This window comes from Varanus komodoensis, unplaced genomic scaffold (genome assembly GCF_004798865.1).
Source record: "Varanus komodoensis strain SLA01 unplaced genomic scaffold, ASM479886v1 scaffold2, whole genome shotgun sequence".
NCBI classification, from domain to species: Eukaryota; Metazoa; Chordata; class Lepidosauria; order Squamata; family Varanidae; genus Varanus; species Varanus komodoensis.
In genome coordinates this window covers 61,496,243-61,509,227 of record NW_025335568.1, presented here as the reverse complement: position 1 = coordinate 61,509,227, position 12,985 = coordinate 61,496,243, and the positions used below count along the sequence as shown (strand labels likewise).

The following is a 12,985-nucleotide window of genomic DNA, read 5'->3' as shown; positions in this document are numbered from 1 at the left end:
TTCTTCCAGCCTGACCTACCTCTCAAGGTTGTTGTGGAGACAAAGGGATTGGGAAGAATTATATACAGTTTTGAGTCCTTGGAGGAAAGGCAGGATATCAGTGTAGGTATGCTGACTGGGGCATGCTGGGAATCGAAGGACTCTTTCTATTTAAACCTATATTAGATTGTGCCTTAATTCATATTATCTTGACGGAAAAGTCACCAGCAGCCTTCCCAGCACAATCCGTGGGTTTAAGTGAAACTGCAGCGGCTGTTTTGCCCCGGTGGTAATGCTGCCTGAATTTAATCCTGGATCGAGACGGAAGAGAAGTTAATTCAGTTTGCTGTCTTATGTGAACTTGCATAATTTCACATCTTCAAATCCATTTGCAAATTGAAATAATTCTGCGAAATATGCACTTCACCAAACATTGCAAAGGAGGTTCTTCAATCAAAATTATGTGTACAAAAATGCACACACATTAGGGGAAACTGCGCATAGGAACATTTGTGAAATTGTCTGTTAGTGAAATCCACGCTAAAAATTTATATTAGGAAGAAATGCCTGTAAGAACATGTAACCAAATTGCATGCAAAAATGGGTATGGCATTTCATACACATTAACAAATAAAATAAAATTGAAACAGATGTGGAAAGAAGGCAAATCGAATATAAGATGTGAAAGCAAGACATTGGAAGAGAACAAAATGACTGATCTTGTCCGGCCTGAGTGGATCAGCCTGCTGGCCATGGTAGTCGCCAGCCATTGCTTCACTTCAACCTTGTTTATGGAGCAATTAGCCAGCTTTTCTCTCAGTCCCACAATTCTGTGATTGCATCCCTTAAGTGCACAATATTTTGCCCCTGGTAGTTTCTTCCTTTTTGATGAGGGGAATTTTTAAAATGCATTTAAAGGGCAAGATCTGAGAACAACTGCAGTGGGAATATTTATTTTCTTATGTATTTGTTTATTACATTTATATTCTGCCTTTTCCTCCAAGGTGGCTCACAGGGTCCTTTTGCTCTCCATTTATTCTCACAACAACCCTGTGAAGGAGGTTAGGCTGAAAGTCAGGATCTGGCCCAAAGTCAGCCTTTTTGCTCTAAGGTTGAGTGGAGACTTGAACCTGGCTCCCTCCGGTCACAGTCCTTTTCTCCAGCCATTATAACCACATCACCTTTCCCCACATACTCTGTATGAAACTTCATATAAATCTGACTGTCAGTTGTACTTTTTGTATTACAGAGGATCGGGGAAGATTTTCTTACCGATCTCAGTCAGCTAAAGAAGTTGATGGAGTTTGTCGATGATGAGGCCTTTATCAGGGACGTAGCCAAAGTTAAACAGGTAATACTTGGGAAAGGTACCTTGAAGATCATCTAGTCCAGCCCCTACTCCATTACGGATTCAGGATGTGGCTGCAACCTGTGAGCTAGACTCATCTTTACACATCCCAGCTTAAACCAGACTCTGAAGCCAGGTTGCTACCTAAATGCCCCAGCCCATAACTTGAGTCCCCAATTCCTTTTGCCAGGAGAACAAGTTGAAGTTCTCAGCTCTCCTGGAAGAGCAGTACAAGGTGAAAATCAACCCTTCCTCGATGTTCGATGTGCATGTCAAGAGAATCCATGAATACAAGAGGCAGCTCCTCAACTGCTTGCATGCCATCACTCTGTATAACCGTGAGTACCTTAACCAACAAAGCAGGAGGGCCAGATTCCTTCGCAGAGAAGCTGTTGGGAGCTGCCTTCCACTGGCGAGCGAGGCCAGAGGCACAGGGCCAGCAGAGCCAAATTGCCTGTTTCGGCTTGAAGCTCTCGCTGCCGGAAACTAAGCCATTGGGAGAGGAACTTCAGCCTTTTAGAATGCAGGAAAATGTACACAAGCCAGGAAACCATCAGACCGTTGGTGGTTGGGGGAAACGGGAGGAGCTAGGAAAGGGCTAGGGCAATTCTGAGAACCTGAGAAGGCTGGATTGAGACCTCAGGTGGGCTAAATTTGGCAACTAGGCCTTGGGCTCTACATCCCTTTTTAAAGATTTGTCTGTTCACATTCCTGTCTCTTTTCCATCTTCTACTGTTCTTTTCAGGCATCAGGAAAGACCCCAAAAGATCTTATGTGCCAAGAACAGTTATGATTGGAGGCAAGGTAAGTTATTTAAAGCTAAGCTGAGATTGCTGCCCGGTAGCTAGGACCACAATCTCTAAGCGTCTGGTTGTTCCTGTCTCCCTTCCTTCCTTCCTTCCTTCCTTCCTTCCTTCCTTCCTTCCTTCCTTCCTACCTACCTACCTTCCTTCATTTAGGAAACTTCTATGCCGCCCCATTCGCCGAAGCCTCCTTTCTCTTCCCCCCCCCCCAACTCCAAATTAACACTGGCGACCTGCTTTTCTCTTGCACCTGCAAATGTGACTCTTGGAATGTGTAAAAGTGAAAATGACCCATCCACAGGAGAGTCTACCCACTTTGGCACGCTTCTGCATAAATTACTGATCTGGGCATGCCTCTTGCTTAGAAGATTGATTGGGAAAGCTGAAGGGAAGTGGAGGTGAGGTCTGAAAAGGCTTCCAGCCAGGTCCTGTGCACTGCATCCTTGTCTGAGCGAGGGGTAAGGAGAGGCCCTGGATGGAAATTGGTTCCGATCAGCTCTGTAGAAGAGTCACAGGCCATGACCAGCCCAAGAAGGTGTGATTATTTGGTTTGTTTATTCCTTGTAGCAAGGTAGAGGTTATCACAAAGTCATTTTTGTGGAGTGCTTCTTTTCTGCAAGATCAGAGGCTTGTTTATTAAGGAATCTGGACAATACCCTTGGTGGAGCCATTTGCCTTAATATGAACAAGCAGCTTTCTGCCAGTACTTTTTAATCCACTGGCCCCTTCCTTCCCTGTCTACTTCCAGGCTGCTCCAGGCTATCACATGGCCAAAATGATTATCAAGCTCATCACTTCCATTGGAGATGTCATCAACAATGACCCTTACATAGGAGACAGGCTAAAAGTCCTCTTTTTGGAGAACTACAGAGTGTCTTTTGCTGAGAAAGGTGAGATGACTCGGGAATGACATTGCTGGCCTCCATTTAGGGCAACTTGGCATCCTCCAGATGCTTTGGGCTGGAACTTTGGGCAACTGATCAGGGATCATGAGACTGTATTTTTATTGACTGACTGATTGGTTATCTGCTGAATCAGCCCAAAGGTCCTCCAACTGGATTACAATCCATTAAGCATATAATAACAATAAAAGCAGTGACTAAAAATACCATATACAAAAACAGTGAATCAAAACAGTGCACATAATCATTATCATTATTCTCAGTCTTCATTATTATACTGCTCAATATTCAAAGCCCTCCGGGCATTTTACATAAAACACAAACCTCAAATACAACAAAAGCATGATAATTTTTCCCAACTGGTAAAATCTCAAAACAAGGTAACTGCTAGAAAACTAGTTGCAGTCTAGAACATCTGGCCAGCACCCAGTTGCGCATGCATTAAATCGCCTCATGGGCTCCTGTGGCCGCTGCTGATGGAGGGGGGTGACATTGTCTGGCACAGCTTTGCACCTGGGCAGTGAAGCAAGGATGCTGTTCCAGTGGAGCCACTCAGAACAAGGAAAGCACCCTGGGCAAGCCCTGCAGTCTTTGGACTTCAGTACGAAAGATCTGTTCATAAAAGAAATGGTTTTCTGTTTTGTTGGTTTCTCTTTGACACGTCCCCAGTGATTCCCGCGGCAGATCTATCTGAACAGATCTCCACAGCTGGGACGGAGGCCTCAGGAACAGGAAACATGAAATTCATGCTGAACGGAGCCCTCACCATTGGGACCATGGATGGCGCCAACGTGGAAATGGCCGAGGAGGCCGGAGAGGAGAATCTGTTCATTTTTGGCATGCGGGTGGAGGATGTCGAGGCGATGGATAAGAAAGGGTTCGTATGAACTTCAGTATCCGACTCTTTCGGGACAAAGAGGCTGGGTGCAGATGTTTGCAGGCCTGCGGGAACATCCGTCCCCAGGTTGCTTTGGAATTTTCAGCTGGTGCCCTGCACATCTGGAACAAGAATCTGAAGAGGCCCGGACGAGTTCACACCCCATCAAAGGAAAAATGATCTGGCAAATGAGAGGTTTTTGAAGTAGTATCATCCTTTATAAAAACATCTGAAGTATACCAGAATGGTACAAAAAACCCCACTTGTGCTTTCTCCCAACTGTTCTTAAATTCTGTTTATGACTGATTACTAAGAAATCCCTCCCTAAGAATTAGACTTGGCTCAATGCTCCTCAGTAGGATTTGTGTTACTGCTGACGTTCCCCTGTGAATCATTTCCAGTTTTTCTGAGGCAGAGTTGCACGTTGCTTTGAGCAGAAAGGAGAAAGAAATGTATTCTCGTGAGAGATGCTGAAACTATTGCCATTTTCCCATCCAGGTACAATGCCAAAGAGTACTATGACAGGATTCCAGAGCTCAGACAAGTTATAGATCAAATTAGCAGTGGCTTCTTCTCACCAGATGATCCAGGGCGCTTCCGAGATGTTGTGAACATGTTGCTGTATCATGACAGGTAAGAGCCAGCGAAGAAGTACCTTGGCTATATGCCAGCCTTCCCCAACCTGGGGGCCTTCCAATCTTTCAGTGTGCAGTTGCCATAATCAACTCGCAGATATGTGGGACTACAATTCCCATAACCAGACCTGTTATCTGGGGGTGATGGGAATTGTATTCTGACATATTCAGAGAACACTGGGTTTAGGGAGGTTAGAGTAGATGAACGCTTCTCCTAAAGCACCTGGTTCTGCCTTCTTCCATCTGGCTCCCTCCATATAGGTTGGGCTGTAACCCTCAGCCAGCATAGTCAAGCAGTTTAATCCATAGACCATCCCAAAAGGCTTTCAGAATGACCAGCAAACAACCTGAAAATGTATAATGCTTTTGTTAGAAGGGTTAGGATTGATGAACCTCAGAATAACTTTATTTTTGAAATATAGGATGAAAACATATAAAGAAAATGCAACCAGAGCAGCAGCTTGAATCAGTCAGCCAAACGTTTGCTCCTTGAAATAGGAACAGCTTTTTAGCCCATGTCATAAGGGAACTGGCCATATTGAACTTCTCTGGGCAGAGAGTTCTACAGAGAGGGTAACTCTGCAGGAAAGGCTCTGCTGTTTCATCATCCTGAGAGCAGCTGATATCCAGAACAGGGCCTCTCAGTCCCAAAGTCCTCTAAGTCAAAGTCCATAAAGTCAGGGAGAGGCAAAGGGATGTACAGGGCAGGTGAGCAATATCAGAGTATTCACTGATTATTAAAGCCCATCAACAGCATGCTATTCATTACCCATTATTTCTTTGCCTGCGTGTTCACAAAAAAATCCCCTCTGTTGAGGGACGGGGAACCCCTTGGGGCATTCTCAATCTCTTTCTTTGTTTCAGGTTTAAAGTGTTTGCTGATTATGAAGCCTACATCAAATGTCAAGGGCAAGTAGAACAGCTGTACATGGTAAGGCTGACTTTCATTGCCATTCGATTGACATTGGTTGATAAGAAAGTGGGCTTCTTTCTCCGACCTGGGTCAGGGCAGAACTCCCATCATCCACACCCTGCACAGCTGTTGTCCTTAGAGTTGTTTGGCAACACACAACTCTGCTGACAAACTTCTGTCAACTGAGTTGAGCAGCCATATACCAAGGACTCTTGCCTTGTCCAGCTCCATGGATTTGTAGGTGGAGAGTGAACATTAGTTGCCAGAGGTTCAGAAAGGCAAAATGTATCCCAAAGAGCATTAGTGTCACATCCCCTTTCTCAAAAAGAGGCACATGTTGTTTATTGTGCAGTTTAAGCCAATTTGTATCCTGTTTTTCTGTACAAGGAGACCCAGGGTGACTGACCGTATGAATTGCCCCAATCCCTGCACTTCGAAAAGCAGTATAAAAATTGCATTGACAAATCAGTTCAGTGCAAACAGAACAATAGATAGGTGGCTGCATGTCTGCCAGAACATACACGCTTCCAAAGCTGGTTGAAAGTTAGCAAGGGAGATGCTGGATGGCTCCCTTGGGCAAGAGCTTTCTCAGTCTGGGTGCTGCCACAGAGAAGGCCCCGATTAGTTACTTCAGGCCAAGAAGTGGACCAGGGAAGGATGGAGAATCCACAGCTGTCCTTCTTTCTTGCCACGCCAAGAGTCTGAAAGGCATGTGACCGCTCGTTTAGGATCTGTCCCCTCAGACGCTGCACAGAGGTGTAGCAGAGATGGGTTTGCAGGGATGTGGCACCCACATTTTGCTATTTGCCAGCCTCCTCGGAATTCTCTGTTCCTTCTAAGTGTAGCTGCAGTTGTCACTACTGTGACAACTGAGGTTTCACATATTTTCCCAGCAGCAATATGAGCTATTCCTCTTCTAACATAAACTTCTGGGGGCAACTCAGCCTTGAATGGGGCATTAAAGGGACCCTGTTAGCTTTCCAAAAGATCGGCTCTTGGTAGCAATGGAAGCTTCTGTACGGACACCACTGCCTGATGTCCTGGCCTCTCTCGAGGGCGCAGCTACAGGGTAAAGCCCCTGCACTTCAAAATCCACAATTACACCATTCTCAGCGTGTGTGATCTTAACTGGAGCTGCACTCTGTGGATGCCAAACTTCCAACACCTTGCACTTTTTCTTCCCAGAATCCCAGAGAGTGGACTAAAAAGGTCATCAAGAATATTGCAGCTTCTGGCAAGTTTTCCAGTGACAGGACAATTACCGAGTACGCCAGGGAGATCTGGGGAGTGGAGCCCTCGCCTGTGAAGATCCCTCCGCCCAACATACCCAGGGAGTAGACCCGCCACTGCAAGAGGTGCATGCAAACACCCTGGCTGGCTTGCCCTTGGGGCATTGCTGCTGCCCAGTGAAATTCCACAGACAAATTCAAACATGCATTTTACCACCCGTTGGTTATCACATATTTGCAAAGACATGGTGGTTACTTGAAACGGAGGCAACAGGTGCTTTGGAGGAGAATAAGAGAGAGCTGACCAAAACCTTGTTGGCCATGATATGATTCAGAATCTAAGGAAGTTACTTCAAGCAAGGAGTGTGAGATAAGGCCATCCTTCTCTGTTAAATCTACTTAACCAATGCAGTTTATGTGCATGTTCTATATGCTGAGAAGGCATCTGCATTTCTAGACATTTGTTCCTATACCAGACTCCCCTGCTTATTCAATTAAAACATACCTGTGCCTGTTTGGAGGTGGAGAAAAACCCAGCCAAGCCAAGAGCTGGATGTGGTGGAGGCCTTGAATTTTTTTTTTTAAATCAGCAGATGCTGTTCTCTGTAGGAAGGATAGCTGGAACTCTCCTATGATTCAAAAAGGTGCATTTTTGAAGGGGTGTTTCTGTCCTCTGTCTTGGTCGATACCTTGCTGGCAGTTAACCTCCTCTCATTTTGAATGATCTCTTTGCATTAGATCAAAAACTGTGTATTTCTCCCTTTCAAGAATATTAGAAGAAATGGATAGACTCACAGGGAAAGCTAGCAATGGGAGCATCCAAGCAGCAGTATGGGGTGTGGGTGAGGACTCTGGAGGGTACCAGTGGTGCTAAGGAGCTAGTGCTGTCGTCTCCATGGGGCAGGGCTTTCCCACATGTAGCTCCTGAAGCCAGGGCTGGGGAACCTGTGACCTTGGAGATGTTACTGTGCCCAAACGCTCATCATACCCAAGCAGGGCTAAGGTTGATTGCAAGTACATCTGGAGGATCCCGGGATTCCCAGTCCTGTGGGGATGATCTGTCAGCCCTGCACTAAGGCTGCCAGGTGCTAGCCTGCAGGTAACCACCCTGGTTGGCTTATAGACTTCCTCTGGCTTGGTGTGTGGCAGGTTGTGCAGCCTTGATGTGGAAGCGGCTCTAAAGGATCTTTCTTACTGCTGGGATGGCCCATGTGTGACTTGGCAGCCTTTGGAGCCGCCACAGCCATGATCCCACAGAGGAGAACACCTGGAGGGAGACGAGGTGCCCAGAAGCTGCAGCGCCACTCCCAACCTTTGTGCATTAGTCCTGTTCCTGGACCTCATTGCCTCAGCTTATTAAAAAGGAAGGGCACCTCCTATTCAAATCCCTTGACTGTTAATTTCAGGCGGCGGCAGCAGCAGCAGCCTTCCTTGCATCTAGGCCAGCGCTTACTACTAGATCAGTAGATGTTTGTTGTAACGGCCGGGGGAAAGGACAGGAGAAGAATTCGCAGCTGGGCCTGCAGCAGACACAATTTCCACTTTGATGCAAATTAAAGGTCAAAAATGAATCTGTTCCTACAAGCTTCCCAAACCCAAGTATTGCTTACAAGTGCCGTTTTCCCTTTTTAGGATGTCATTAGTAAAAGAGTGCATGTAACTAGTATTCGTTTAAGTCCACGTTGAAACACAGCCCAGAAATGGTTCTGCCCTCACCAGCGTTGCTGCCGCTCTTTTGGCCAGGTGCCAGAGTCACCACCCACAGGGGCCGTGTGTGACGAATCTGGGTGTGTGAATCGGTGCAGCCTGCTGCTTTCTGAACAGGTGGCTGGCACAGTGGCAGTCTAGCAGCAGCAGTCACCTGGCAGAATGCCCCCACAGGTGAGCCGCACTGCCAAAGCTGATCCCCTGTTGAGAAGTGGGCCTGCGGAGCCGATGCGCTGGAGAGCCACCCAGGGACCCTTCCTGCCCTCGGAATACTCCGTGGAATTCAGCTGAATCCTGTTCAGGCTCACACCCCTATGTCTATGTATATATCCGAAAGATCAAAAAGCCGCACTTGGTTGTATTATAATTCCGTAAAGCATGACAACATTATGAATGTGCGTAACACCTTTAGCACGCAGCCCTATTAGGACACCCATCAGCCTTGGAGTTAGAGGCTAACAGACACCCTGTGCAGAGTAGCAGGAATGGCAGATCGTCCCCTCTCCTGCCTTGCATGAGTGGCTGGATGGGTCTATCAGGAGTGCCTCAGAGAGAGGCTGGAGCATCATCTGAACACCTCCTGTCCCCTCCCCTCCCCTCCCCTCTCCCTTTCCACCCCTTCCTGGCAGAGGTTGTTTTCCCAAACTTGGAGAGCCGCCCCTTGGTTCTTGCTGCACTGGTGACAGGAGGGGAGGGGAAGGAATCTGGGCACCGATTCCCTTGGTTGCCCTTTCTATGGCATTCTGTGCAATTTCATATTTTAGCCATCAGTGCAGCTTTGTGGCGTCACAGGCAAAAGATCTACAGTCAGGATTTCTATTGGCAAATTAAACACTCCAGTTTCTATTGTATGGTTGAGGGGTTAAATCCTTGGATTGTTGGATAAATCAGTCCAGCAACTTCAGGTGATCATATCTCTGCAATGAGCTAAGATATTTGCAGACATTTTGTCCATGGACTTAGCCCCTTTGAGGGTTCATTCACAACATGCAGCCCTCAAACCAGGAGGTCACCCATTAACCATGGTCTACTGGTTTGTATGAACTGGGAAAATATGGTTACCAGCTTCAAAAAAAGTCAATATAGTTTAAAGTTGGTTTAGGATTCTGGCTTGCTCCAAAACTGATAAGCATTTGGCTTGCTCCAAAACTGGTTTGGATGAAGTGGGAAGTCATGGTTAATTGGAGCTTCCTCGTCTGGTGGCTGCATGCTACAAAAGAAGGAATGAAAGGCCTGCATGAACTGGCAAAGGACTCATGCAAATCTTGGTTTGATAAGCTGAGATACAATCTGAATAGCTTCATTGCATACATCAGTGTTTTCCAAACTTTCGCCATCAGGGAATACTTCAGAGGCCATCTTGACCCAACTTGCTGCAAAGGATTCTGGAATGTTGTTTAGAATACACTTTATAGGGAATGATCAAGTTAAAGATAGTCAAGGAAAGGTGGGGCAGAAAATGGCAAAGATTTCTCTAGCATATGAACATAACACGTTCTTTTTGTAACCTAGTGGTAGAGTCCAACCTGATGCTCTTCAGAAGTGTTGAAGTATAGCCAGATGAAGGCTGGTAATTGGCCATGTTGTCATGTGGGAGGTGGCAAGTCCAACATATCTGAGGGACATCAGATTAGAGAGGGTTGCTTTGAAATGATCCAAGCACATCTTCCTCCCGCATCATCTTGTACCCATTGAGAAGTGAACCATGTCAGAAATGGAGGGATCAAAGACCATTAATGGGGAAGGAATTATGTTTGTTTGTGTCCTTCCCACTGGACAGCTGCAAAGTGAGGGATGTGGTTATATTTCTTTCCTTACAAACAAATGAAAATCCTACTTATTTATTAGAAAAAATGCACAAAGTGGCTTGCAGTCTTAAAAAAGATTAATATCCAGTGGTGTAGCGGTGACTGCGACTCAGGAGATCTGTGTTCTAGCCTCACTCACTGAGTGACTTGGGACCAGTCACAGACTCCCTGCCTAACCTACCTCACAGGATTGTTGTGAGGCTAAGCTTGAAAGGAGGGGAATTACGTAAGCCGCTTTGGGTTCCTTGGAAGGCAAAAGAATTTAATACAAAATGATATAATAAATTTTAAAGCACATTCAAAAATGCAAACTATGGAAGGAGACAAACATCACTGGTAATTAAAGGCTCAGGAAAACAGGTCAGTGTCAGCCTGGTTCCTTAAAAATGATTCCAGGGTTGGAAGGGCACCACAGAAAAGCTTCCTCCCATCTAGTTACCTGCACGGCGACTTCGGATGGCACAGAAATAAGCAAGATGGCCTCCTCCTGACCTCAACTGATGGACAGCCCACATGGGAGAAGGCAGTCCTTTAAGGTCACATGCAGAGCAGAGGAGAGGAGATGCCCACCCCCAGCCGTTCTTAGGGAGGCTGGCTGGAAAAGTCCAGCTCTCCCTACCCTTTCCACAGGCTCCTTGCTGAGTTGAAAAGGGGGAGATCACGGAGGGATGGAGGAGGGAACACTGGCAAGCATTTAAATACTTACTTTCAAATATCAAATACTAATTTTAGTGTAATCTTGAGGCTAATTTTCTACAATTCGTTAGAAAAGTGTGCTGCTTTTGTGGTCAGACATGGGAGTTGAATGAGAGAGAGGTATCCCTCCCAGCTATAGGTGTCAGCAGACTGAATGCATGCCAAAAATACTGAACGTTAAGAATGAGCAGTTTTTACCTGCTTAGGTTGCTGTAAGGCCATAAAAATCCCTTCCAGATTTTCTTTGCAAATGTGATTTACAGAGTCCCATAGAAATTGTGACGGTTTTACTGCAAGTTTATTGCAAGCAAGGAAAGGCATTTGAATAGAATAGCCCTTTCAGAGGGCTACATTTGGTGGCCTGGAAGCAGACTTCTCTTTGCCTTGTTCCCCTCAAATCTGCTGAAGAGGCCCCTCACATTTCTGGCGTAGATTCAGGGAGGGGTGGTGCTGCAGGAAGGAGAATTCTGTTTCATCAGCAGTTTGCCTTCCAGTATTGGATGACTTGCAGTGACCCATTCATACATGCGCACCTGACTTGGCATTGCAGTCATTGGCTGATGACAATGCACAGGTAAGTCAGCCTTAAGGACACTGGAGACAAGGGCTAGCCTCAGCCATCGCCCTGATACTCACAAGACACGATCTATTCTAATCGTTCCGTGTGTCTTCTTCTGCATGTCCAAATCTGTCTGTCCACTGAAGTGAATGGGAGAAACTTTTCAGCAGCAGGAGTGCATAATGTACTTGATGGACTGGAGTATAAACGTCATAGGCTTTTTATTTATTTTCTCAACTGTAAGTTTTGAGAGACCACAGTTTTTGCTTTTTTAATTGGAATCCTGTAAAAACCCATCCTTACTGGTTTTGTGGATAGGTTGATAACATGTCAGTGCTTATAGGACATTGTCGGACTTTGTTCATTTTGAACTCCAGAGAAAGGAACATTTAGGCTGTGGCCCTGTATACATTCAGCTGGGAATAAGCCCCATAAAACAATAGGGTTTGCTTCTGAATAGACAAATATAGCCTGCATTATAAATGTCCTTTCTCTGTTTTTAAAGAGAACGTTTTTCTGAAGAAATGCCAGGAGAGGGGGTTACATTATTCTAATTTAGATCTACTTTATGCAATTGGGAAAGTTATTTATTTCTGATAGTGAAGGCTTATATCAAGACTTGAGCATAAAATCCATACAGACATTCCTGTTTCTTGTGTGCATTATGCTGTGTTCTTAGAGGCCATTATAAAGAATTAGGGATGTACAAGAATTTAATTTTTGTTCGCAAATCATGCAAGCATGTCCTGTTTGCAATCTAACTGTGAGTAGGACCCCTATACCTTCCTTCCTTCCTTCCCTCTGTCCCTCCCTCCCATTAAAAACACACACCTTGAAATTCACGCTCGTCTTTAAAAAGTCTACACATTTTCACATTTTAGTCAAAGGGGTGAAGGAAAGTATGCACTTTTCCAAAAATATGCAGAAAAATGGGCCCCTTTCCAGTTTGAGCTGAAAACGGCAAAAGCAGAACTATTTCCAAGGTCCTTATTTCAATATTGTGATTCCTTCTCACAAGTTACTGTCTCCCAAGGAGTGGCCTGCAAGATGCCGAAGTGGGTGACCTAAGTTCTGACAGAAATGTTCCACTGCTTGCAAAATAAATGTCGATCACTATCATACTACTTTCAGGACTATCTGTGGGACTTTGAGTTTGCATGTGTGTGTGTTTACAATATTATTGTTACTCCCGTGCTTTGAACATTATTAAAAATCACAGAAACATCCATAAACATGTTGTGTATTTCTTGTCCCTTGTCCAAAGATAGAATTGCTGTCTTTGGAACTTGGGTATAACACGGTGGCTAAATATGGAATCCTGATTCTCAGCATTTTGCAGCCAATATGATTTTGTAGGACTTTTTTCTGTCCAGAGCATGGCATTAATGGGTAGAGCCTTCAGATGCTAGGCATCCGGCATTACTATATATGGGGACCCCTCTAGGCTTTCTACTGAAAAGGGGCCTGTTGCCCTAAGTCCTACTCTGAAAACACCCCTGTATGTATTCTTTAAATGCATCCAATACTTG

At 45.4% G+C, this 12,985-nt stretch overlaps 1 protein-coding gene across 1 annotated transcript in view; it reads left to right on the top strand.

Moving 5' to 3' along the window:
• PYGB (glycogen phosphorylase B) overlaps positions 1–12,685 on the top strand; it is a 46,847-nt gene extending 34,162 nt beyond the window's left edge. The window contains exons 13-20 of the mRNA XM_044428460.1: positions 1,229–1,330; positions 1,518–1,665; positions 2,073–2,131; positions 2,879–3,020; positions 3,702–3,909; positions 4,408–4,542; positions 5,409–5,475; positions 6,643–12,685. Of these exons, the coding sequence (XP_044284395.1) occupies positions 1,229–1,330; positions 1,518–1,665; positions 2,073–2,131; positions 2,879–3,020; positions 3,702–3,909; positions 4,408–4,542; positions 5,409–5,475; positions 6,643–6,795 (1,014 nt within the window). The 3' untranslated portion in view covers positions 6,796–12,685. The remainder of the gene's footprint in view (positions 1–1,228; positions 1,331–1,517; positions 1,666–2,072; positions 2,132–2,878; positions 3,021–3,701; positions 3,910–4,407; positions 4,543–5,408; positions 5,476–6,642) is intronic.
• The last annotated feature ends 300 nt before the right edge of the window (positions 12,686–12,985 follow it).